At 29.6% G+C, this 26,863-nt stretch overlaps 1 protein-coding gene and 1 long non-coding RNA gene across 4 annotated transcripts; one reads left to right on the forward strand and one right to left on the reverse strand.

Annotated features, from left to right (window-relative positions):
- Positions 1–5,912: 5,912 nt before the first annotated feature.
- Positions 5,913–8,365, reverse strand: LOC124955541 (histone-lysine N-methyltransferase SETMAR-like). Its single transcript, XM_047510119.1, has 5 exons — positions 8,242–8,365; positions 7,933–8,173; positions 7,675–7,866; positions 7,441–7,620; positions 5,913–6,018 (listed from the first exon to the last, which is right to left on the reverse strand). The coding sequence occupies exons 1-5, from the start codon at positions 8,363–8,365 to the stop codon at positions 5,913–5,915; spliced, it is 843 nt and encodes a 280-aa protein (XP_047366075.1).
- Positions 8,366–9,759: 1,394 nt separating this feature from the next.
- On the forward strand, positions 9,760–14,286 carry LOC124955316. Of its 3 annotated transcripts, XR_007102833.1 has the most exons (7): positions 9,760–9,813; positions 10,144–10,272; positions 10,455–10,562; positions 10,654–10,764; positions 11,196–11,252; positions 13,201–13,261; positions 13,924–14,286. It is a non-coding gene; the product is annotated as an uncharacterized LOC124955316 (long non-coding RNA). The 3 variants fall into 3 exon arrangements; XR_007102831.1 differs by lacking the exons at positions 13,201–13,261; positions 13,924–14,286 and having other exon boundaries at positions 11,196–11,937; XR_007102832.1 differs by lacking the exons at positions 13,201–13,261; positions 13,924–14,286 and having other exon boundaries at positions 9,778–10,018; positions 11,196–11,937.
- The last annotated feature ends 12,577 nt before the right edge of the window (positions 14,287–26,863 follow it).

Genomic DNA, 26,863 nt, shown 5'->3' on the forward strand with positions numbered 1-26,863 from the left:
GTCCTATATGATAATCCAAAACGCATAAGGCAGTGGCTCTCTCCAAATGAATTACCACGAAGTACTGCGAAGCCGGGTTTACATCCCCAAAAAGGCGCTTCTGTGTGTTTGGTGGAGTATACGCGGAATTGTTCATTTTGAAGCGCTGAAACCTGGACAAACTGTTAGTGCAGATCTTTATTGTAAACAATTGGATCGAGTGAACCAATCTTTAATCGAAAAGTATCCGGCGATTGTCGACAGAAAAGGTGTTATTCTGTAACACGACAATGCAAGACCACACTGTGCAAGACAAACCTTGGAAAAAATTAATGAATTGGGGTGGGAGGTACTGCCTCACCCAACATACTCGCCCGATATCACACCTTCAGATTTACATTTATTCCGATCGCTACATTTTCTTAGTGGCAAAAAATTTGAAAATTTGGATAATGTCCAAAATGCCATCTCGAGGTATTTTACTCAAAAACCAATTGATTTCTATCGGTCCGTCATTGAAAATTTGCACACTAGACGGCAAGAGGTTGTTGATAACGAAGGTGATTACATTATTGATTATAAATAAAAATTTGTTACAAATTTATTCTTTTGAATTTAATTTAAGAAAGCGACATTACTTTCCGGTCCACCTATATGAAAGATATTTTTATAGCTGTTAATGATAATTATTTGCGCTAATGATATTACTACTTTCATTCTAATTTCTACTAAATCAATATTTTTTGAGACATCCACTACTGTTATATGTTTAATAGCACTCGATTTAATTTGATTGCCTTTTATATTTGTGCCTATAAAAAATTTTCATTGTAATTTGTCATTTTTTAAATTTTTTGATTGTATTTAAATTTTGACTGTGCAATTTTTTTCATTGTTCATGAAAAGGATAATTGCTATATGATGATTGTATTGTATATTTTCTGAGCGATCATTAAAAACAATATAAAAGATATGTTCGTTGTTCTTTATAAAGATTTCTGTTAAAGATTTTTTTTAATTGTCGCGATAAATTTCCTCGTTTTATATCCTACATCATATTATTAAAATTCATATTTGTATGGCCTATGTGTATGCACGAATAAATAATGTACCTTGAACGTTTCATACGACTACGTTCCGTGATCATGTTTGTTTATTTCAGAATGAAACAAAATTGCATATTTATATGAATTGAGCAATAATACGAATTATATCAGTAAAGGAATATTTATTAATAATGGTAACTTTATATAACTTACCTATTATTAGTCGCTTTACACGATATATTTTGTTTGTGCGTACATACAAACAAAATTAATTTTTTGATATTCTTAATATTCATTTATGTGAACTTTTCAAAAATGCGGTATAAAATAATTTTGTAAGTATACAATTTGTAAATTCTTTAATAAATTATATGACATCAACGAAGAAGAGATTTTCGACTTTTCAAGGAATTATGTTGTATACTATTAATTAAAGATTAATTTTATTTAATGAATGAAAAAGGATCTTTATTTATAGGATAAATTCATTATAACATTTTTTAAAACATTTAGGCGATTATAAAAAAAATTAATGCAAATTATAAGAGTACTATGAGACTAACAGTACTTTACACGATAGTTTCTGGTTTCGTGAAGACCGGTTTTAGAGTTTACGAATTTATTTCAAACATTCGTTTAATTTTGAATCAGTGGGCCTAACGGAGTAAGCTAGGCTAATTTTATTGGTATTTTGTTAATAATGATTTTTATGTATAAAGAAAAAAAAATATAAAAGATGATTTATTTGCACTCTTTTGACATTTCCTAATCTTTTTTTTTTTATTTTATCACACAAAATATTAATAAATAAGATGAATTATGAAAGATTATGAAATAATAGTTCCTTTTGTACAGAAAATTATTATTTTAGAAATAATAGTTGTAAAAAAATTTTTTACAATAAGAAATATAATCATATTTCTCCGAAATGTGTTGTGTTATTCACTATTGGAGCAAACACTTGAAGAAATTGAAATATATTCTCGTGAAATTTGCTATGCCTTTGTACTTGAAATTTCAATTATTCGAGTTAAAAGAAGAAAAAAACACTTCATACGTAGCACTTGAACTTTAGTCAGTAACCATTGTTTTTTCCATTAAATCCACTGACATCAAATTAATTATACGTTATGAGTATATAAATTATAAGTAAAACTTTATAATGAACAACCATAAATGTTTAGTCTTTCTTTCCTTTTCTTGACAAAATTATACTTTAAAGACTTTCTATTTCAAAAAAAAAAAATTGACGCTTTATTTCAGTTCCATTCTTTTTTATGTTAGAATTACGTATTATGATATAAGAAATTTATATTTAACTTTGTAATACTTTCAATTAAATAATTGTATGTAGTTTTATACCAGAGTATTTGGGTAACAACAATTTGGTTTTATTAAATATAAGAAATAATAAGTTTTCTATTATCTTGCGAGATATACAAAATTTCTCTCATCTGTACATTCAATACTCGGTGTTCGATAAAAACTTAACAACTCCGCTCTGTTCTCTTTCGCTTCGTTCTCTTCGCACGCATATCTAGTTTTTTATATCGATTATCATTTCTCTCTTTACTTATTAACCTTTATTTTAGTATCTTTTAGCATGCATGTTCAGACAAAGTGCGACTTGACTTCATTTAATCTCCGCTCGTGTATAGACATCCATATATTATTACACTTCACTATTCCTGGGATTACACCTAAATTATCATTCCTTTGACATTCACATACACGCACATATTATCCTAATCCTAGATAATTGTTTACATATTACACATATTTTATTTGAATATTTTTCTTCAATACTTATTGACATTAAATTATATGTATATTCTATGCTTTATTATTATTTTGGACAAGTCACATGAGATAAGATTCTTAAATATAATGATACTTGTTTATAATGACATTAGAAAATGAAAAAAGACAACATATATAATAAGGTGGAGGACTTTTAAATTAATTAAATGGTGAATTATAATCATATATGCATATACGAGGGTAGTCCTAGAAGTACTCGACCTGATAGCGGTTGTTAATTAAAAAAAATAAGTATGAAAGAAAGTACCAACTTTATTTAGTTTAAAATTTGAAGTTTAACGACGCTACGTTGTTTAATATTTATTTGGCCATTAATAGTGAACGCTCTAATTGAATTTGTAAACATGGACAAAATTGGTCATCGTTATATAATACAATACTTTCATTCGAAAGGCTTCAGTCCAACCAATATTAAAGCGGAGCTAGATTCTACTCTGAAGGAATCTGCTCCTTCGTTTACAACAATAAAATATTGAGTGGCAGAATTTAAATGAGGCCGTACAAGCTGCCAAGATAAACATCGCAGTATTCAACTAAATTAGATGACCACGCCAGAAATGCTGAAGAAAATCCACAAAATGGTATTGGATGACCGTCGACTGAAAGTGCGCGAATTAACAGAAATTGAGACTTAACTAGAAGAAATAATAAAACAAATGACATCGAGTCGCCGAAGAAGAAATGAATTTCAGCATTGGGCTGTTTTTGACTCGTACTATCGTTAGAAATAATAAAATCATTGTTCTGGAAGAAACAAGGGCAAACGTTGCGATCTACAGACTTATTAGACCATTAGAAATAAATTTAGATATTTCTAGGTATTTACGATACCACACAAAGTAAATATGATTATGGATAGCGAAAAAATATTCATGATAGATGCAGGTCGTTTGATAATTGTTAGAAAGTTTTTATATCCTCGCATCCATAAATTCTTGTCTTCTTTATTTGTTAAGGCGCCATAGACTTTAAATCCAACCGCGTTCTTTCGCGCTTCTTTCTTTTTTCTCAAATCTGTTATGTAAAATAACCTCGAATTTTTCTGATTTATTTTTAAGTGTTTAGTCTCATATTGGGTTGGCAACTAAGTGATTGCGGATTTTGTCGTTTCCTTCTTATTTGAAATTCGGCAATCACTTAGTTGCCAACCCAATAGATAAACTTTACATATGTATTTATAACACGACACTATAATTGAGCATTATTTTGTTTATATTACATTATGTATATAAATAATTATGTTAGTTAAATAAAAGAAATCTATATTTCTGAGAACTAGGAAAAGTATACTTGGTAAAAAAACTATGAATTTCATAATTCAACTATAAGTAGATGTATAGGGCAATCATATTTGAGAAATAGTGATGGCCTATCATTATAGTATCACAATGATGATGATGATAATAATGATAATGATGACGATAATAAAAATAATAGTAATTTTTTTTCCTTGGGAGGAAAATGTATTATGCATTCTCAATGAACTTACTCCACAGTGTGAGATACTCGCTCATTAAAAACTCGCCTCCAATTTAGGCATAAAAATCCATCCAAGAACCGTTTATAGCAATATAATCGTATATTATAATCGTTATAATAAAGTGATAAGCTCTAGGATTTCTATTTTGCTATTGCCCTCCTTTCGCCCTTATTACATCAGATTCTCTTATTACGTCAGATTCCCTTATTACGTCAGATTCCCTTATTACATCAAATTCCGTCCCAGCACGTTCTCAATGAATACCGCAATTTTCTCCCAGCATTGCTTTTCAGCAAGCATCTTTCCGATAATGTTATCAAGTGTTATTGAACTCATAAGCAGATTGACATTCAGATCTGATACAAATTGCACAAGTAAATCGTCTGTCATTTTGATTTTGTTAAAGTTTCCCTAAAGGATCCTTATGGTTTAGAATTCTTTTAGGCTCTTTTAAGTACTTGTCTATATACTCGATAATAGCAAAGTTCCAGAAGCTTCCTACTTCTGACAAAGAAACCTAGCCTTGCAGTCCTTTCTCTTATTGTCCAATTCTTCATATCATAGCATCCTCTTGCATCCTCTTTTATCTGGGACTTTGAGGTTGATGGTGGCCATATCCAAAACATCTATAAAATAAATATATTAATATTATTATTATTATTATTATATAATAATATTATTATTATTAATATTATTAATATTATTAATATTATTATTATTAATAACGCTAATACTAATAATAATAATAATAATAATAATAATAATAATAATAATCATAATCATAATCATCATTATCATCATCAACATCATCATCATCATAATATCAGTTGTGATACTAGTAAAAAAGGAGAGATTGATGTGGAGTGAAACGTAACAGATATAACCGACAAGAACGAAAACTATTCGATATGATCAATGCCAATCATCGATGATCACACATGTAATTATCATAATTTTGATATCCTAATCGTATATATATATATGAATTTGATCGATCCATTTTCTGATTTGATAAATATTAATATCGTCACATGGACATTACCTGAATTATTTATCAAACATATTTTTTTCTTTTTTACGTCAGCCTTTATTGACTTATCAAAAGAACGAGACTCATTAGTTTAATTCGGTGTTTAATCTTCGAAAAAACAGATTATACTATATGGCTTCCACATATTCTTAAAGAAAAAGATTTTCTCCTTCGCATTAACATTTGTGATATGTTCCTCAAGCATTAAGAAAATGATCCATTTCTAAAGCGAATCATAACTAATGTCGAGAAATGGATTGTCTATAACAATGTCAAACGCAAGTGATCATAGATTATAAGAAATGAGCTCACTCAAAGTACTTCGAAAATCGGTATTCATAAAAAAGGTGATGTTTTCTGTTTGGTGGGATTTTAAGAGAATTATTTTTTTTAACTTCTACTTAATTATCCCACAATTAATTCGAAAGTTTACTGCCACCGACTAGAAAAATTGAGTGATTCCGTCAAACAGAAAAGCCTAGAATTGATTAACGGAAAAGATGTAGTGAAAGAAACCATGATAATGTCAGACCACATACAAGTTTTTCGTAATCTGTCAAAAGTTATTACAGTTTGGATGGGATGTGCTAGCACACCTATCATATTCGCCAGATGTGAGTGGTACCCTCGGTTTATTACTTGATTCGGTCTTTACAAAAATTCTTAAATGATAAAACATTCACTTCAAATGAAGATGTCAAAAATCACTTGGATCAATTTTTTGTAAGATCAGATGTTTTATGACCCATGGAATTATATTACTACAAGAAAAATGGCAAAAGATATTGAATCAAAATGGTCAATATTTAATAAAATATTTATATATTATAAGGAAATTGTTTTTCATTTTCACGAAAAAAAAATGAAATTACTAATTTTATTACATTTGCATCATTAAGAAATAACATACTACATTAGTATCATTAAATCATGTAGTAGTAACTGGTTATAAAAATTGAACATTTATAATTAAATAATTGTGTTAATCAGAATACAATATTTTGCTTCATTTTAAGCTATTTAGACATATAACAATTTTTGTGATTGTAATTTATACATATTAAAACTTATTTTTTCATTAGTCATAAGATTAGCAATAGGTGTGAGTAAAAAGAATAAAAAGGATAAGAACAGACAATCAACATCTCCAAGAAGCATTCTATCGAATTCTGGTTGTCTATATCGTATATATATATATATATATATATATATATATATATATATATATATATATATATATATATATATATACAAAATGTGAAAAAAGAGTCACATTAACTTTTTGTTCTAAATTATACTATTCTAGAATTATATCTAAAAATTCTATGTATGTGGTTCAATAACAGCCTATAAAAAAAAAAAAATATGAAAGAAATTTTAATGATTAAAACATTAATGAAATACAAGTTTTTGTGTATATTTAAATGCATATTAAGCAATATTAGATAATATGTATATATAACATTTACAATTAAAATTATTTAAACAAAAGTATATATTTGAACATTCAAGGAAAACTATCCTTTTTGATTCCTAAAAATCACATAAATAGTTTGAAACCTAGTATGTATCATTCAAATACGTACCAGTTTATAGTTCCATTAATGCAAGGAATATATAGCTGTAGAACTATACTTTTTAAACAAACATTTATTTTCAGAACGTGCTTCATTTAATACTGGCATTTTTATGTATTGATTTCATGTAGTTTACTTTATTACAGTACGATATAACTGCTACACTGGGAAAGTCCTGTTTTCCAGTACCTTCTTACCGATATCCAATATGTTAATGCAACTTTGACGTTTGCATTTTGTTACTTGCCAATTACTCATATAATAGAAGATGTCATTGTTGGTCACTGGTAATTTTTTTCATGATGATAAACATTTTTGCAATAAATATTAGAGGGACCGGAAAGTAATGTCGCTTTCTTAAATTAAATTCAAAAGAATAAATTTGTAACAAATTTTTATTTATAATCAATAATGTAATCACCTTCGTTATCAACAACCTCTTGCCGTCTAGTGTGCAAATTTTCAATGACGGACCGATAGAAATCAATTGGTTTTTGAGTAAAATACCTCGAGATGGCATTTTGGACATTATCCAAATTTTCAAATTTTTTGCCACTAAGAAAATGTTGTAGCGATCGGAATAAATGTAAATCTGAAGGTGTGATATCGGGTGAGTATGTTGGGTGAGGCAGTACCTCCCACCCCAATTCATTAATTTTTTCCAAGGTTTGTCTTGCACAGTGTGGTCTTGCATTGTCGTGTTACAGAATAACACCTTTTCTGTCGACAATCGCCGGATACTTTTCGATTAAAGATTGGTTCACTCGATCCAATTGTTTACAATAAAGATCTGCATTAACAGTTTGTCCAGGTTTCAGCACTTCAAAATGAACAATTCCGCGTATACTCCACCAAACACATAGAAGCGCCTTTTTGGGATGTAAACCCGGCTTCGCAGTACTTCGTGGTAATTCATTTGGAGAGAGCCACTGCCTTTTGCGTTTTGGATTATCATATAGGACTCATTTTTTGTCTCCGGTGATCAAACGATCAAAAAACGGTTCTGTATGGTGTCGTTGAAGCAATACGTTGCATGTGATGGATCGATTGGCTTTGTTCTCTTCGGCCAGATTATGGTGGACCCAAACACCTGCTCTGCTTATTTTTCTAATCTGCTGCAAATGTTCTTGGATGGTCGACCAAGGTTGGTTAAGGGTGTTTGAGAGTTTCTCGATTGTCTGACATGAATTTGCTTCCACTTCTGCCCATAACATGTCGTTGTCTAATGTTGTTGGTCTTCCTGATCGATAGGAGTCAGAGAGACCAAAATTACCAGATTAAGTTCAAAGAACCATCTTTGGCATTTACGAACGTCTAATGCACTTGAATAAACATCGCAAATGTTTGTGGTCGCAACTGTTGCGTTACTACCCTTGCGAAACTCAAAAAGCATATAATGCCGGATATGCTCTTCTGGTATTTGGCTGGCCATTTCACCCCAAATTGCAAAAAAAGTCTAATATTTAATTATTTACAATAACCTTAAAATATCTTTGACACGACTTCGAAGTACACAATGAGCTGACAAATGACAATCAAATATCGACATGCGCAGAAACGACATTACTTTCCGGTCCCCCTAATACATATTCTACGCTTCTACATTTGTGTTTCAAAAATTAAGAAAATATAAAACGATTTGACTTTTAAGGGACTTAGCTTTTGCAATAATAAAATCTTATTTCTGTAACAGATTTATCTTAACAAAATTTATATGGTGAAATTAAAGAAGCCTTATAAAAAACATGTTGTAATAATAATGTTGAAGGCCCAGTGAAGATAAAAGGGAATGATAAGTTAGACAAAAAAAAATTACATCTTATGTCCGTACATGCAAAATAAAAATATGAATTATATAGTATAATTGTATTAGTAGAAATAATATTATATAATTTTTATACAATATATAATTTTGTTTGTAGACACGAAAAAAGAATTGAATTTTAGAGGATTTAATATCTTTTAAAAGAGTAAAACAATTAAAACAAATCGGAACAAATATATATAATAAAGGTTTTGCATAAAAGCCTTCATTGTCCGATTATTTTTTTAAAAACCAAGAAACCATTATTTATTTCAAATTATTACTTCCTTGCGAATTTGTCGTTTCAGTTTTTTTTTGAAAGTAACAGTCTGAACATTTCTTATGATTTCCGACTTCTATCGATTTCTAACATTTCATTTTAATTATAAATTCTATATTATTAGACGTTTTTAAATAAAAAATGAATAGATACGGATAAATATTATTTCTTCCAAATATTTACAAGAAAGATTGAAATTTATTACATAGATCAATTTATTTATTATTCGCTTTTATTTATTCATTTGTTGCAGGACTTTTCAACATTTTCCTCTCTATTGTTATATGAATCTTACTGCTAGTCTATAGATTAGAATACGCCATTAGTATCATAATTCGTTTGAGACAAGTGAGGAGTGTAAACAAATGTACGTGATGAAGATGTGATCAGATCAGGAGCGTATTCACAATTTTTAGATATTGTAACACTTTTCGAATGGGAAGTCGAAGCAAGCTCTATAAATGACATGTTAAGCTCAATGAAATTGACATATAATTACTTCTGTAACTGAAGACATATACGGATAGAAAACTATATAATTCTACAATCTTCCAAAACTATTATAAAATTTACAAAGTGTACTATTCTTTTCGTAAACTAAATATATATGAAAGAGTCAAATAGATAAAATGGAATGGCATACGATTCGCAAACTATTAATTCGGTCCTGATCTATTGTACAAAATGTCCACAAGATTGCGCTTTATAAGGCTTCATCCTACCGCTGTTATTGTCAAGGCCATTTAGGATTTACCTGTACTAGCGACACGAAGTTTTGATATTCTTCTTATTACGGGTAATTAACATGTTTTTTTTTCTAAATTATAGATTCTTTCAATATACTAATCGATAGTCAGACATGTGATTTTTATAGCATTTGCAAGTCGAAAAAATGGCGCGTTTGAAATATATTCGTGAAAATAAAATTGTCATTTAGACGTGTCTATCGTGGGGATTATTGCGTTATACTTTTTCTAGAATTCTCAGCTTTTATTTTTCCGGTGTGTATTCTTTATTTGGGTTTTAATCATGATTGATTGTAGTTCGATTTTCGTTTAAATCGTATATATACGGATATACGATATGTACATATAATACGCACATTTATGTAACTATATATTCATAGATATACTTGCACACTCGTATTTATATCCGGATTGTTATTGGCAAGTGTGTGATATAAACGTGTAGAAGGTGACTGAATGCCTGAGTTACAATTGAAAGAAAATTTGGAAGACAATAAAGAGGACATTCTGTAAGTTTTGTGTTGTCGAACGGATCTTTTTTAGAGCTATTATATATATATATGTATGTATTACTCTCGAAAATTATTTTGTGAGATAAATTGTTTCAATCATTTTCTCTAAATCTTGATTTTATACGTGTATGTATGTATATAATCTTAATTTATATTAATAAAACATTTTCATTTTACAGATTATAATACATAATATTCTACGAATCGACGAAGCTTTATACACAGTACAGTGAAGATTGAGTTTTGTTTTTCACTGCTCTTCGTATGTAGCTGAAAATAAATTAAATGTATGATTTTTAAATTTTCAAGTAAATTCTAGTAAAAGAACATTAATAAGAACGAACTTTCTATTGTACTATTTTGTTTGTTATTTTATAGGAAAGTTTTTTGTTGCCGCATGATAAACAAAGTTAGGGAAGGTGACTTCCTTCTCACTATTCAATAATATGATCCCTGCGGCAACACTCGACTGTTCTGCTACAAATGTAGGTACGTAAGTAATATTATTTTCTTATTGATTGTTTCATCATAATTTTATTTTATTTTATTTTAGGATAATTATCATCATTTTTAAATAAACCATAATTAATAATTGTATTAATTAATGTACTTTTATTATAATATTATTAATGTACTAAGTATTAATTAATTTCCTTTCATTATAAAATAATTAGCGCTATAAATGTGATTAATATTTTATAGTTAATAGTTAATAGTTAATAGTTAATAGTTAATAGTTAATAGTTAATATTGTTTATTACTCCTTTTTATTTCGCACTATTTTTGTTTATTTCATTTGTTACTTTTTATTAATAGAAATTCAAGTAACCTCTTTTTATTTCTTTAATATACATATACATTCAAGGAGTTTTCTTTATTATAATAATGATACTAATAATATTGCTTTCATTTTGTTTCAGATCTTATTCTGCTGTTGTTCATGCAGCCATGAATAGGTCGATTCTTATTTCAATAAGGTAAAAGAAAAATCGTGAAGTTGATTGTTTTTAAGTTTATTTAAATTTGTTTGCGATTTCAATTAACTTCTATGAACATGTGTATTTGAATAAATTGCGCGCAAATTTTTAGAGTCAGTTTTTGTCGTATAAAGTTTTATGTAAGGCTGTTCACTATCTTTTGTTCAAAGCGTATGTGTCTTCAGCGATAGATATGGACAAAATATGAACTACGAAACAAGCGGGAAACGTTGTAACAATCATACGTCTTTCGTATTGATGTATAAGCTTGTGTTGATTATTCTCCTCTCACGCGATATATCAATTGGTTTCGTGTAGATAGAGTCAATAGTTTAGTAGACTGTGAACGAACTTTTCAGTCTCTCATATGTATATCTTTTTTTTATGGTAGCATGCCTGTCTCACAGTGATTCGTGTTAGATAGGATGTCTGTACATATTTGTTTTACGATAAAAGCATAGAAATAATAAATAAAATTGACGCATATAAGAATTAATATATAAATCTATTTATATTAGTATATAAATAGTGAATAAGAAACAATGTGGAATCCAATGCATAAAGATCATAAAGTACTAAGATAAAAAAAAACCATAGCGGGCAAAAACAAAAGAAACATTACTTTTTTTCATATGCCATTTGTATTAGTCATGTAAAATGATATATTTTTTCTTTTGTTATCATAAATTACCGTCATCATATGTATCATGATGTATACAATATAAGTATATTCTTTTATTTCTTTTTATTAATGTTTTTATTACTATATTATTACATTACATATTATTATTATAGTATAGTAGTAATAATAGTAATAATATAAAGTGAACTACTATAGAGGAAACTATAACAAAATAGCATTGGGAGAAAAACCTCGTAGATTATGTGGAAACGAACTCATATTTTGATCTTTATGAAAAATAATGTATAATATATATGTTTAAAAATTATTAATTTTGAAAAAATAATCGACAAATATATATACTTTACATGCATTTGTCATCGAACAAAATTATACTATGTCCTACCTAGCACAGATCACTGCGAAATTCACATCAGTCATTAGCCGGTAGTAATATAACAGATTGGATAATAATACCTTACTAAATTATCAAATAAGGAAAGAAAGAGTAAATTAGTTCATTATTTTCATTTACATTGATTTGAATAAAACAAATAACCGGAATCATTGAACTTCAAATTTAAAATTTCCTGAATTACGAATCTATGTGCTTGATCTATATATACTTTGTAGAATCTTTGTCTTTTTAGTCTATAAAATCCAAAAAAAATTACAAATTTTTTCAAAATTTACCAATAATTTATAAATTTAGATCCCTTGACATAAACGATTCCTGGACATGTATTTTCTTATTTTTATCATAAAATCATCTGATCAAAGTTTATTAAAACGATCGAGTGAAAAATGTTCAAAAATGTTTTTATTTGTGCATAAACTATTTTCTAAAAATACCGTTTTTTAACGCAATTTTTTTTTTTCGAAAGAAAAAGCTTTTTCAAAAATTTTAAATCAAAAAGCCGTAGATAAATCTTCGTTTCATTGATGACGTAAACCATTAAAAATCCTGGGTTAGTGAACAGCCTTAACTTCTTTTTTATAATCATATAAAGTATACAGGTAACACCCGTATAATGCAATTACGATATAACGCGCTCTTGAAATTATTCGATTTTTATCTTTTCACTTATTTTACCTTATTTTATTCAAAACATTTATGCGTTATGTGCATGAAGTTTTGTTAGATTGTGTGTTCTATTAGATTCGAGTCTCGCGTAACAGAATTTATATAATGTATCATTTCTATGGAACGGAATATTTGCGTTATACTGTTATATCGTTTACCTGTATTTACATATAAAACAAACAATAAGTATTAGTGAATTCAATTCATTGTCTTTTAATGAATAAATAATTATCGCGTAATAGAGTCAGTGCATCACGGAAGATGATCAAGACACTAATACATTTGTTTTACAGAAGAATATTGGTAAGTAAATGTTGAAATTTTATAGCCAATTTAAATTTACAATTCTTTTTATTACAATAAATTTAATATTAGTAGAAATAATTAACTTTTCACTGCGTTGCAAAATAATACAAAGATTTATTACTCATAATAAATCTATTCTTTTAACAAGGATATTAAGGTATAAAAAAAACAGAAATCGTAAAGATCCTGGGATCCGGTACCCCAGTCGCGTTATTGCTTAATTCTTATAATACTTTATAAATTTTTCGAATACCGTCCAAAAGTATCTTGAAAAATATATGATTTTCGTTGCATCTGTTATCTGTTAAAATTAACATATTTCTTTTAAAAATGAAGTATTTTTTATTTTATTGTAAAATATATGTAGTTTTACGTAAAAAAGAAATTATTATCGTAAATGAAATATAGTCATTACATGTGTTTAAATTATTAAAAAATTCGCAAAGCTGATATAAACGACTTTAAAGTACTAAAATGAGTAATTGTGTTTTTGCTCAAACTGCTAAATTAGAATTGCATCAATTTATTTTAAGTGTATATGTGAGAGCATACGACATTACGTTAATGTTACGTTAACCTGACCAATTAGATCATCCTCATTTAAAGATAAAATACTTACTTCATATAACAAATATAAATTTTTTTTAATCCTTTTTTAGGTAATCATTGCCTTCTCAAGTTAATTTACTATCTACATTGGAAATGAGTATTTTAGAACCACCATAGAACTTCTTAAATAGTAAGTGAACAAATTTAAATCCCTCTGGTATTCGTTATTGTAGGTGAGTTTAGGAAACCGCCAAAGTATGGAAAACAATAAATGCTTTTATTCAAATAAAGATATAAAAAGGTTCTCTATACTGTCTCTCGAGATATACAAAGTTCTTCTTGTCTATACATTTGCTCTACACTCGATGCTCGATAATACTCAACTACTCTGCTTTGCTTTGTTTTGTTTTGCTCTGCTCTGCTCTGCTCTGCTCTGCTTTGCTTTGCTTTGCTTTGGTTTGCTCTGCTCTGCTCTGCTCTACTCTGCTCTGCTCTGCTCTGCTCTGTTCTGCTCTGCTCTGTTCTGCTCTGCTCTGTTCTGCTCTGCTCTGCTCTGCTCTGTTCTGTTCTGTTCTGTTCTGTTCTGTTCTGTTCTGCTCTGCTCTGCTCTGCTCTCTTTACTCTATTCTGTTCTGTTATATTCTATTCTCTCCGCATTGATTTTATATTGTTTACGTTTCTTTCTTTCTTTCTCTCGCTCATTATCACTTTCTTTCATCCATGTATATCTTTTAGGATGCGGATCTACGTATTAAATCCAGACAAAGCTCGTTTATAAAAAATGCGCATAGACGTTGCTTAATCTCTGCATATACATAAACATTCATTTTTATCGCTCACAATTCCTAGAATTACGTTTCATTGTTATATATATTATTTCTAGCATTCTTTCAACATTTACACACATATGAACGTTTTCCTAATTTTACATTATGACAATAACGAAAGATTCGAATCGATACAAGTTACTGATTATAATTTCTTTAATAAATTTTTGACGAGCATGACCATTAGTAATTCCATTTTAGGATTTTCAATTGTGTTTTTTCCTTGTTTTCTTATATTGTGTATGGCTGTTTTTATGAGCTTAGGTTAGAGTCTTTTTGCTTTGTCGATTGGAGTAATTTAACCAACCATAAAATTAATTAACGCTTAGTTTTCATTCGTGTTTACTCGTGATATTAGTGATGAAATATCGAACATTTATATTTATCTGATATCGTCAGAGAAAACATTATATGGTTACATTCTTTGCTTTGTATTTAAAACTAGAAAGACCGAAACTTAATATATACCTATATTGCCCAAAAGCAGTTAAAATGACAACATTGTGAACGAATAACTAATGTGTTTTGAAATTTGTTTAAAATTTATTTTTAATATTTTTTTATATTATTTATAGTTATATAACAAGTTATTAGTAAATATTAACAATAAAAAAAATTTACTTCACTTGGAAAAAAAAATAATTTATGCATTATTATTTGTACATTTTATGCAAAAGAAAGTGGAAATTTTGTTATGTGTACATCTTCCGCAAACATATCTTTGACATTTTTCACATATATTATTTGTTTTGTTGTTGTGGCAAAGTCGTACTTGACAAATTTTGCGTTTGTTAGAATGGGTTACATTTGATGATGTTGCAGTTGATCTTTGTGGGTCTTCATGTTCTGATGAATTTTTCTGTCTTGCAACTCTATATTCGGTGGAAAGCTGTTCTGCTAATTGAAACAAGGACTCTTTTCGTTGTATTTGTATTCCTGTCGTTTCTTTGTAAAGAATCCAAGCATTTATAGCAGCCAAATTTACAATATTGAAAAATATTTGGAGGGGCTATCTACGAGAACTAGCTTTTACTGTATATTTTCTGGCCATTTGATCCACCATATCAACTCCAAATTTTGTGCTGTTATAAAATTGAATAGATTCCGGTAACATTTTTTTATTACTTTTATCAGTTTTTACAAATTTATGCTTAGAACTTAGAACAGCTACTTTTTTATTTGGTTTGCTTTTATATATTGCAAGAATACAATTCTCTGATTTATATAGCAGAGTGGAAAAACGAGACATGTTATCCTTCGTTTGTTTGGCTGCTTTAGATAGTTCTCTTTTGTTTTCTCTAATAGTTCCAGCTAGGGTTATTTTTTTGGTCAATAATTTTGTCGCGAGTGACATGTTAGTGAAAAAGTTATCGGTCGTGATATTTCTTCCACAGCTTGTATATGGCTCGATAAGTTTCAAAACGTGTTCACTGAGAAGCATTGACGATGGTCGTTGTTCATCTTTCCCCAAATAAGGAAAACCTGTGTTTCACTTTGAATATAATCCGCTTCATCTTCAGATGATAGTTCAGAATTTGTGGCATCTGATTCTATATCGAAGCACTCTTCACTTATGTTCGTTAGCTTTTCCAATAACTCACTTCTATTCTCCATTTCTTTCATGAATTTAGGGTGCAAACGAAATAAAATAAACAATTTGTTAGAACAAGTATCACTGCATAAAGATTCGAATAACAAGTATTACTTTAGCTTATTGAGCAACTGCAACTTATCATGTATATGTCCAAATCAACAATTTATCATGTACTTGTATGTTATCATGTAACGGTAATCGAAGAAAAATGAAAACTGTTATTTCAATACAGAGCCGAACTGGTAATATAAGAAATTTACTCAATTCAATAATAAGAATCATTTGATTATTTAAAATTTCCCAAGAAGTCATTTTGACTGCTTTTGGGCAATATGGGTATAACACATATATATATATATATACCGGAAATGAAAGAGGGGGAGAGGTAACTACAATTATTGGTAAACACATTTATATGTTGTACAAAAAATCACAAAATTCTAAGAAATTGTGTCATTATATATATAATTGTTTTTCTAATTGAAATTAAAAAGCAGTCATAATGACTTCCTTGGGCAATCTAGTGTTAATTTATCGCGATCTATTTACATATGTCGGTATCAATATACCAAGAAGTAAGCAAGAAGACAAAAACAACGAGTGTTGAATCATAATCTTATTTTTTTATTAGTGTTTTGCATTCAACAAGTTTATAGACGTGAAGTTTAAGCATACTTTGTTCACACAATATAATTCATTCCAAAACCTTCATATTTTTAAAAATAAAAATTGTTAAAATTAACAATCAATTAATATATTTTTAACAATCAAAAAATTGTTAAAAGTAGCAATCATACTGAATCGTTTCATGAAACATGATAACTATGCACGGATAAAATAAACGCGTTTGACCTTTATCTTCTGCGAAGGAAAATACGCTGTTACCTATTTCAATTTCAGTTGTTTATAACTTGATAATAAATGGTTTCTAGCCAAATTTCAAATAATATATTTTTTTTATTTCTGCTTGTAGAATGTGCTTCTGCAGTTTGGCCGGTAAATCCAGTATTTCTTCTATTCATGCGGCCTGATAAAAAATTTATTTCTATCTTTTCGCAATATTCAATACCGGCCTATACCATAACATTACCGCTTCCCATTTGATAGCGATTTAAATGTCGGAAGTCCTCTATTTATTCTAATTGTTCCGCAAACTCTTGTTTTCTTCTAACACGTTGACTGCTATGCGCGTTTTCAGTAAAATCTCCTTCAGGCCATGCGTACCGCTGTAAACAAAAAGAAACAAAAGATACGCGGAACAAAAGTTAAATAAATCTGACCTAACATCGTGTTCACGGATGCATAAGTGGAAACCCACTAATCCCGAAGAAATAAAAAAATTCTTGGGACTGATTTTATATATGGAAGTTGTAAAAGTAAATGCCATTGCCAATTATTGGTCGAAAAGCCCACTGTATAATTTTCAATTACCGGGTACTATAATGTCACAAAATAGATTCGAGTTACTATTCACTAATTTTCATTTTGCCAATAATGTGTCCATTGCCTATAACGATCAACTTGGAAAAATTAGATTTAGGGAATTATTAGCTGCAAAATTATTAGGTTTGACTGAAAATACAACAAATCCTTGTCTTCGTCGGAGTCAGCATAATATCGTCGTTCGGAAAAATGATTCCGGAGGAAGCATTAGACGCGCATGCAAACAATGTTATGCAAATAAAAGTCGTCGAATGGGCTGATCAGAGACACGAGAGAATTTAAAGAAAACAACAACTTATTGTTCAAGTTGTCCCGATCAACCCCAGATTTGTATAGAATGTTTTAAAGTTTTACATTCTAAATAATTTTCTTAATAAACCATTTTCGTATTACTTTTATAACAATAGTTTATATTAATGAATATTCATTATAAATTTAAGTTTATATTAATAAATATAGTTTATATTAATTAATATTCAATAGTTTTGTTGCTTCCTCTGCAAAATATCTTTTCAAACACATACGAATATCCTTTGCAAGTAGTCAAATAAGCGTCACCCCAATAAGGTTGACGGGGCTCAATCAGAAATTCTACTGTCATCCGAATATGGGTGACGTGGCAGTCAACGTGTTAAAGGAGCAATTCGGCTGTATGAACGCTATTGTAATAATTGTCGACATATACATGGTGATGGAATCCCACATAAGGATCTAAAATCGTTAGAACCGTATTTTCTAGCGTCGCTTCTGAGCCTGAATATACTTTGAAATTATAAATATATCCAGATGCCGCTTCTCAGAGCATCCGCATCAAAATCCCATATTTTACGATTTTTGCAGGATTATATGTGCGGAAAAATAATCTACTCCGCCAAGGTATTACGCCTTCATCCAATGATAATTGCTGCTTTGGTGTATACACAGTCTCGAACTTGTGGTGTATATAATTGAGAACTTCTCTAATTATGAATAGTCTGTCTGATTTATTATGCAATAGATCATTATTGCAAAAATGCCACATTCTCCAGATCTGCATAAATCTATTCCGGCTAATTGTTTTGGGGAAGATTGATAAAATCAATCGATCTAATATATAGTTTAATTTTTTATTAAGTCTCCAGGATCTATTCTTTCAAGCTTTTGTAGAATGTATTGACTATAAATATTTCAGCTTTCGAAATAAATTTATATGTTATGAAATTTTGTTTCTTTGGGATCAGTGAATGTTTCTATTTGGTCTTCTATACTTTTTGCCCATGAGCTATCGAGTTTTCGTATGGCTAGTACTGGTATTACTAGTCTTTTCATTCTTTTGGTTGTCTTCCAAAAAGAATATTTTGTGTCTTGTGTCTTGTATCACTGGTGAAAATGATTTTAGGGATTTTTTAAAAAGTATCTGTTATTGTGATTATCTTGGTATTCTGGGTATCTTGTATGCTTTTTTTTACTTCTTTGGTTAATGTGTTTAGTTGTCTTTTATTTATTCTTGTTTTATTTTTCTACCATCTAGCTTTGTCTTGCCATTTTTGTAAAATATTGTCAGAATATTTCAGGATTCTTTTGGATGAATCATTTTGTATGATTGTTGCCTTTTGTACACGGCCTTTAGTTGTCTTTTATTTATTCTTGTATTATTTTTCTACCATCTAGCTTTGTCTTGCCATTTTTGTAAAATATTGTCAGAATATTTCAGAATTCTTTTGGATGAATCATTTTGTATGATTGTTGCCTTTTGTACACGGCCTTTTGTACATCTGTTATGTTGTTAATTGTTTCTTCAATTTGAAGAGGAGTTCTTAGCAGAATGTTACAGTTCAGTTTTAATTCTATAATTTTTTTGAATAACGCTCAATTTGTCTTTACATTACACAGAGTTCATGTTTTTTTATAAACGATAGATTTGTTTTAGTATGTGATTATTATAAGTGAGTGGTCAGAGCCAAGTTTTAAAATATAATGGATTTAAATCTTTTAAGATGTTAAAATCTAGTAGATCAGGAGTTTTATTATAAAAGCCAGACAATAAGTTGGCTTACTGTGAGGATGTTCAGATTAGCGTTGTGTAAATATCCATTTAGTTTATTATCTCGTGATGTTATTTTCGATCCTCAGTTCGGATGCTAATATGCATCGTACATCTTTTATATACCAACATTGAACACTTTTTAGCAGCATTATAATAATATGTCGTACCTTTATATTCACATAGACGTCAATGCAAACTTTGTGCGGTGTATACTCGAACGTTTGATGATTCTCCTGCATTGATCGAATTTAATATGTTTGTATAATTTGTCATAAAGACGATGGACATAATAAGTATCTTTGCTTTCGTGTCTGTATGTGTGTATGTTTGTATACTACATACATACGAATATCGATAAATTGTAATTTTTAGAAAGATGGTTTGACATTTTTTAGTTGATCTCTTGTTGTCTTATTAAATAAGGAGAAGTTTATTTTTAAAATCCTGCTATATATTTCTAAACATTTAATTATATTATTTCATGAAAAAGCTTTCGTTATTAAATTTTCTGAAATTATATAAACACTTTATATATCAGCGACTCTGAAAATTGTTTTGTATTTGTATTATCCATAAATATTTAAAATTAATCTCATTATAAGTTAAGTAAACATATACTACACGTAGATCTTTTCGTATCTATATTTATGTAGAGAAATGAAATGAAAAACTATTTTAAATAAAATTATTCATTATCATTTTCAAAATGGTTCTGCATTTTTCTTATTTTTCACCAAGTATTTGAGAAATTAATATTATTTTTATTTCAGTACACAGTGGTGGCCACATACTTACGTACGGTTAACAAAATCAAATTTGTTTTATTATGCATTTGCACATTTAATAGTTAAATAAAAATCAGTTTTATTTTTTACATACTTTATGGCATACTTTATGAAAGAAAAGTGTTTTTTAATTTATTATAATTAATAAAATTCATCTATTTTTTTGTTGGAGAGAAATTTCTTATAGAAACGTCCTTACGTACATATAGAAATATTTATATTTTCACAAATAGTTTTAATTTATAATAATAATAACCTACTTACAATTAATATTTAGTACCTAAATCTTTATTTCTAAAAACATCACACCTGCGTGACAGATTCGATAAACCGAATGTATCGACTAATTGGGATGAAACCCAAGCTTCTTCTATTCTGTTATACAAATTGTTAATATTTTTTGGCTTGTGTTTCTTTACATGTTTATCCACGTCAATCCATAATATCTCTATAGGATTTAAGTCCGGATATTGTATTCATCACATTAATATCTTATTCATTTAAAAATGTATTTACTACACATCCTATGTGTTGTACTCTTCAGTAAGTAGAATTAATTGCAATATTTATTTTTTACAATATTTAATAAATAAGTTTTACAATATTTAGGTATGTATTAAATTTGTTCATTATTCCTTCGATTCAATGAAATAGAGCCGTTCACAGTCATAGCACCCTAGACTAGTACCCATTTAATATCACCTTCTATAGTTTGTTTTAGACTATGTTCACTTTATTCTTCACCTATATGATGTCTGATATACATTTGTCCATAAGATCTAAGCATATTAAATTTAAATTCGATGGTGAATACAACTTTTAACCACTGTTGCGGCATTTAATTAAGATGTTCTTTTTAATTGTAGCTCGTTGATTTTTTTCTGATAGAATGATTTTCTTGCAATACGTCCATTTAATTGAAACTCATTCAATCTTCGTCGAACAATCCGAACACTTATTTATGTATCCAAATCTGTAGATATTTCCTTGTGAATATCGACAGTAGTCTTAAATCTATCAAATTCAAATAATCCATGAATTTTTTGATCTGTTCTCATATCGGTTTTTCGAGGTCTCGCTTTACGAGGCAGGTTATCTGAAGTTCCGTGATGTTCAATATATTTTATAGGTTGGTGACATGTCATCACCGATAGTTCAAATTCTCTGGATATCTTACGATACGATTTTTCACTTCTGCGAAGATGTACTAATCGTCCTTGTTCTGGCGTAATATTCTGTACGTACATACATTTCTCTTTAATAAGTCTATATTCGTTCACATTTACAAATAAAAAAAAGAAAGAGAAGAAAATATTTAAAATAACAATATTTATCGTTTTTTAAAAAACTGTTTTAGATTTTTTTTACTGTGCATAAAGTTAATTTTATTATTAATGAAATATATACATACTCTCTTGTGTCACTCTCGTTCTTGCTACTACTAGCATTCTTTGCTAATGTAGAAAATAAAAACAAGAGAATATTTTTAATGAAACTATCTGCCATTTTGAAAAATATTTACATTTTTCTTGTCGACAAATATTTAATAAACATAATAATAATATTAATTTTAACACCTACACATACTTTTCTCCCTAATAGATATATTTGTACCCATAATATAATATTAAATATACACAATATTTAAACTTTTATAAAAATTTTTATAAGAAAAACGTACATGTTGCATGTCGATGTGCAGCTCATGTTGTAAAATGCTAATTTAATTGGGCGCACGAATTATGTTTTAGTCGTTTGAAACAAAAAAACAAAGATTTATTAAACCTATGAATATAGTTATCACTCAAACTAAATTAGTTATCACTAAAACTAATTAAATTAACTATAGAAATTGAAGTTCGATTTTTTTAGAAAGATTTAACTAGAACAAAGATACAGAAGAGAAATATCCAAACTATCACTATAATTATAATTCCAGCTATAGGTCCATATTCACTTGGTATATGTGCAAAATTTTAAGTCAATTGGTCTAGTCTTTTTTGGCAACAACTTGAAAAATGTTTCGAAAAAACGTATTTAAAGTTTTCCATCCTATTACATATAGTACGACCGAAATTATAGTTGATAATAACTGATTTCAGTATCTTACTCCTAATTAGCTATATCAGGACTGTAGAGAAAACGTTCTTCAACATCGAAAAAATCTTGTAAAATATTATAGCTCTTTCATCAATGCTCGCAATATTTATCTATTTCTCCAGTCTTTTTTCTGCATTGCAAATGTTTCGAAACAAACATCGAGATTAATGAATTTACACTTTACAGCAAAGATTCCATCCATACTAATAATAAATGGATAGAATCTTTGTTCCAATAAATCTTCTGAGATCAAGTTCTCATAAATAAATCTGATGAAATTGTATTACTCGGCATTGTTTTGCACTACCTTGATGGTGAAACGACAAGATGAAGATGAATAGAGAAGTTTTTATGACTATCGCTCCGCGTAGGCGACTGCTAATAAGGAAGAACGTTCAGAGGTTGCATGATGACCTTCAGTTTGCAGATTTGCACAAAGTAACAATTGCACGCGCGAAAACAAAGGCTCTTGACGTTATCCAGAAGTTGCACCGTATAAACGCGTAAGACGCCAAGATGCTAACATATAACAGGCGATAATGAGTGTTATCAGTGATAACGTGAGATAATGCTTCTTTGGAAGAAGCGTAGAATGCCTATAAGAGTAAGCCAGGGGCGATGCTGCAAACGCCTATTTATTGGCAAAATGTCGTTATTGTCAGACAGATGAAATTGTCGGACCAGACACTGATGAAGATCCCTTCTTAGCATTTCTTAATACTTCTCCGACAAGGCGTTGAACTTGGTACAGTGAAAGAAGAATGGTTTGAAGTGTTGAGATGGTCAAAAACGTTGATAAAACATTGTAGGCGAAGGGAAAACAGAAGGTACACCACAACGTGTTTGAACCTCGTTAGATTGGAAAACTGCTTTTTGATACCAAAAGGAATCTGAGCCATGTGCATGGTTAGCACAGGAGATGATTTTTCCTTGGCAGTGATCTCATTGAAACAAGCGATAGAAGCTGGATGAAGACGGTCATTCTTTTAGAGATGACAGAAGCTAAATGAGTCCGTTTCACTAGAAATCATGCAGTCTATCTGAATATTAGTAGAGGACTTATAAACTATGAAAATCGGCAATACCAGGCAGGAATGTCATGCAACAATGGCAAATATTGGACACTTCCACTGTTTACCACTTCGCCATGAGAAGATGCTGGAGTTGTCAGCGTACCGTGCATTACAACGAAGAGAGGCCGCAAAGTACGCTTCAATAATGATTTTTAATTATAATTATATTTATAACTGTAATAATTATTGTTTATAATTGAAGGACGTCTACTACTCTCTTCATCTTTAATCTTTCTTTTCTGTCAAAAAATTTCTTGAACCAATGTTGAGTTCTACATTGGTTAGTTGACTCTTCACTGAAAACAAATTTGATATTTCGATTGGTTTACGTTCCAATTTAAACTTATATAACAAAATCGACCAAATTTGCTTTTTCCCCATAATTAATTTAAGAAATTATATTCAACAATACTAATGAAAGAATGAAAATAATGGACATAAGCTGTAATTAGTAATGTCATTTCACTGATTAAAATGATCACGTGACTGTAACAAAAAATAAAGGTAACTAGAAGAATCAGTACCAAACTTAAAATGATAAATTCGCAATTATTTTTGCATCAATCCAATATTTACAAAATAAATGACTATAGCCTTCAGTAAGCTAAAGTACCTCAATTTAGTATGGTATGGTATATTAATACTTATAGTTTGTTTGATCAAAGAATCTTTAAACATAATTTGTTTCTTTCAACATAATTGCTAACAATGAAATTGGTGACATAATTATGGATGTGAGGAATATTGAAACATTCATGAATATATCAGGTAAAGATGCCCTTGATTAGTCAAAATATTATTTTAAGATGTCGATTTTGTATACTTCCAAATATTTATAGATTTAATTAACGTCTTTCCTCAACCATATCTATATTCCGTATGTAAGTAACAGACAAATAAACATTTTCTAGAAGTTTAATAAAACCGTCTTAGAAAGAACTTCGATCGATGAGATTTGTGGAAGTAAAGCATCAGTAAATTTGATGGATTTCTTAATTCGGTCTTCTACTACAGAAGACCATCTCAAGTATTTACTTAATGTAATATCAAGGTATTTGACATTATTGGACCATGAAACTTGCAAATCATTAACAAGCTGGTGATAGTTCTTTCTCAGTTGTACCTTTGTCAGTGTGACCTTTTTCCAATGGATTTTTCCTGATCAAAGATTCTTTGTATCTTTGTCAGTGAGACCTTTTTCCAATGGATTTTATTAAAGTTGATTTTGAGATTTTACTCGTTAAAGAAGTTGAAGATAAATATCAGTTAGCTCTTTAACCCTTTCGTTTCGAGTGCCGCTTATAAGCGGCACGCATAATATGACCTGTGGGTATAAGCGTCGCTTATAAGCGGCGTACACAATATGACTTGTGGGTATGAACGCCGCCTATAGGCGGCGGCTACGTGACAACTTCTTAGTCATCATCCGATATATCCGGCATCAAAATGATGCATATACAAGGGCAATCTGCAGTCGATAATTAGGGATGTAGTCAATATGTTTCGAAAATCCTTCAATGATACATTCCATCCGCTTCAAGATCTTTGTATTGATGAAAGCCTTATGTTGTACAAAGGCCGCTTGTCATTCAGGCAGTATATTCCTTCGAAAAGGAATAGATTTGGTATCAAATATTTTATGCTATGCGATTGCAAAACAGGTTATGTGCAAGATGTTATAGTTTATTGCGGACAGTTAACAACTATTGAAAGTGCAGCCAGGGGGATCGGAAAGTCGGGTGCGATAGTTTTGTCGCTTTTGCGACCTTTCTTAGGAAACGATCACACAATCTATCTTGATAATTTTTACTCAAGTCCAGGATTATTTAATTTGTTGCATAATAATAGTACAAATGCGTGCGGGACTGTTAGTAAAAGACGGCAAGGAATGCCGAAGTTCGAGAAACATCTGAAAAAAGAAGAGGCATACTTTCGTTCATCAAACAGTTTGTTAGCGATGAAATAAAAAAGTTAAATAAAAAAGAAATATGTATGATTACAACTATGCATACGGCAGGTTTTGCAGCCGTTTCTCGATGTGGAGGACTACAGAGTGTTGCTAAGCCCGTATGTGTTATTGATTACAATAAATCAATGGGCATAATAGACAAAGTCGATATGGTTATAAATATTGTAAATACAACGCGAAAATCGTTGAAGAGATACCGCAAATTTTTTTTCCACATGCTAGACATTTGTGTCTGGAATTCATATTGTCTTTATAAGTACAACCGAAGAGAAGTTATTTCTATTGCAAAATTTCACTTGCAGTTGATAAAACAAATAGTTGCAAAGTATCGGCATAATGTAATTCGGCACCAAGCAGACCGATTGACAACCCCATGAGATTAACAGAGCGGCATTTTCCGTCTTTTTATAAACCAAGAAATAAAAATCTAAAACGTAGATGTATTGTCTGCAGTAAAAATGAAAAAGATTCGACTCACGATACGAGTGTAAAGAGTGTGATGTTAGTTTATGCATAGATCCGTGCTTCAAAATTTATCATACGTACTTATACTATTAATCACTACACATTAATATATTAACTTGTTTGCGGATCATAATTAATTCATAAATAAAATATTACCTGTAGCTTTGTAAGTTATAAATGTAAGTTATATATGTTTATAAGTTATAAAAGTTATAATTGTAAGTTATAAATGTTTTCATATCAAAGATGTAAATTATACTCATTATATTGTAGCAAAGATTGTTTTATTCGGCACAATAGTTATTTAAGACTCAGGAAAACGTATATGCAGCAACAACGCATACTGCACGTATTCACGGCGCGCGCTTCCGTTCAATGACAGTACTTCGGCGGATTGGACAGCCGAAGCGAAAGGGTTAACAATGATCAAGATGCAGCCAAGATTATGGTATCATTCACCAAAAAGTTAGTTGAATTTGGAGGCACTTAGAGATACTGTTGATGTAGCTATTAAATAGAATGGACCCCGGTATAAAACCTTGTGCAACACAATGTTATAGCAATTTGCTACAAATAGTTTTCTATCATTTGAATAGAGTCACATAAGCTGTATGAAGTCCAATTTGATTTTATGAAATTTAAATAGTAATGTCGAAAGTCTTGGTGAAATGGAGTGAGTCATTGTAGTTGAGCATATAATGTTGAGTTCGGACGTAAAAGTTCGCGAAATGCTATCGATTTGCTAGTAAAATTCTAGTAATACAACGT

This window comes from Vespa velutina, chromosome 18, assembly GCF_912470025.1.
Source record: "Vespa velutina chromosome 18, iVesVel2.1, whole genome shotgun sequence".
Lineage (NCBI taxonomy): Eukaryota > Metazoa > Arthropoda > Insecta > Hymenoptera > Vespidae > Vespa > Vespa velutina.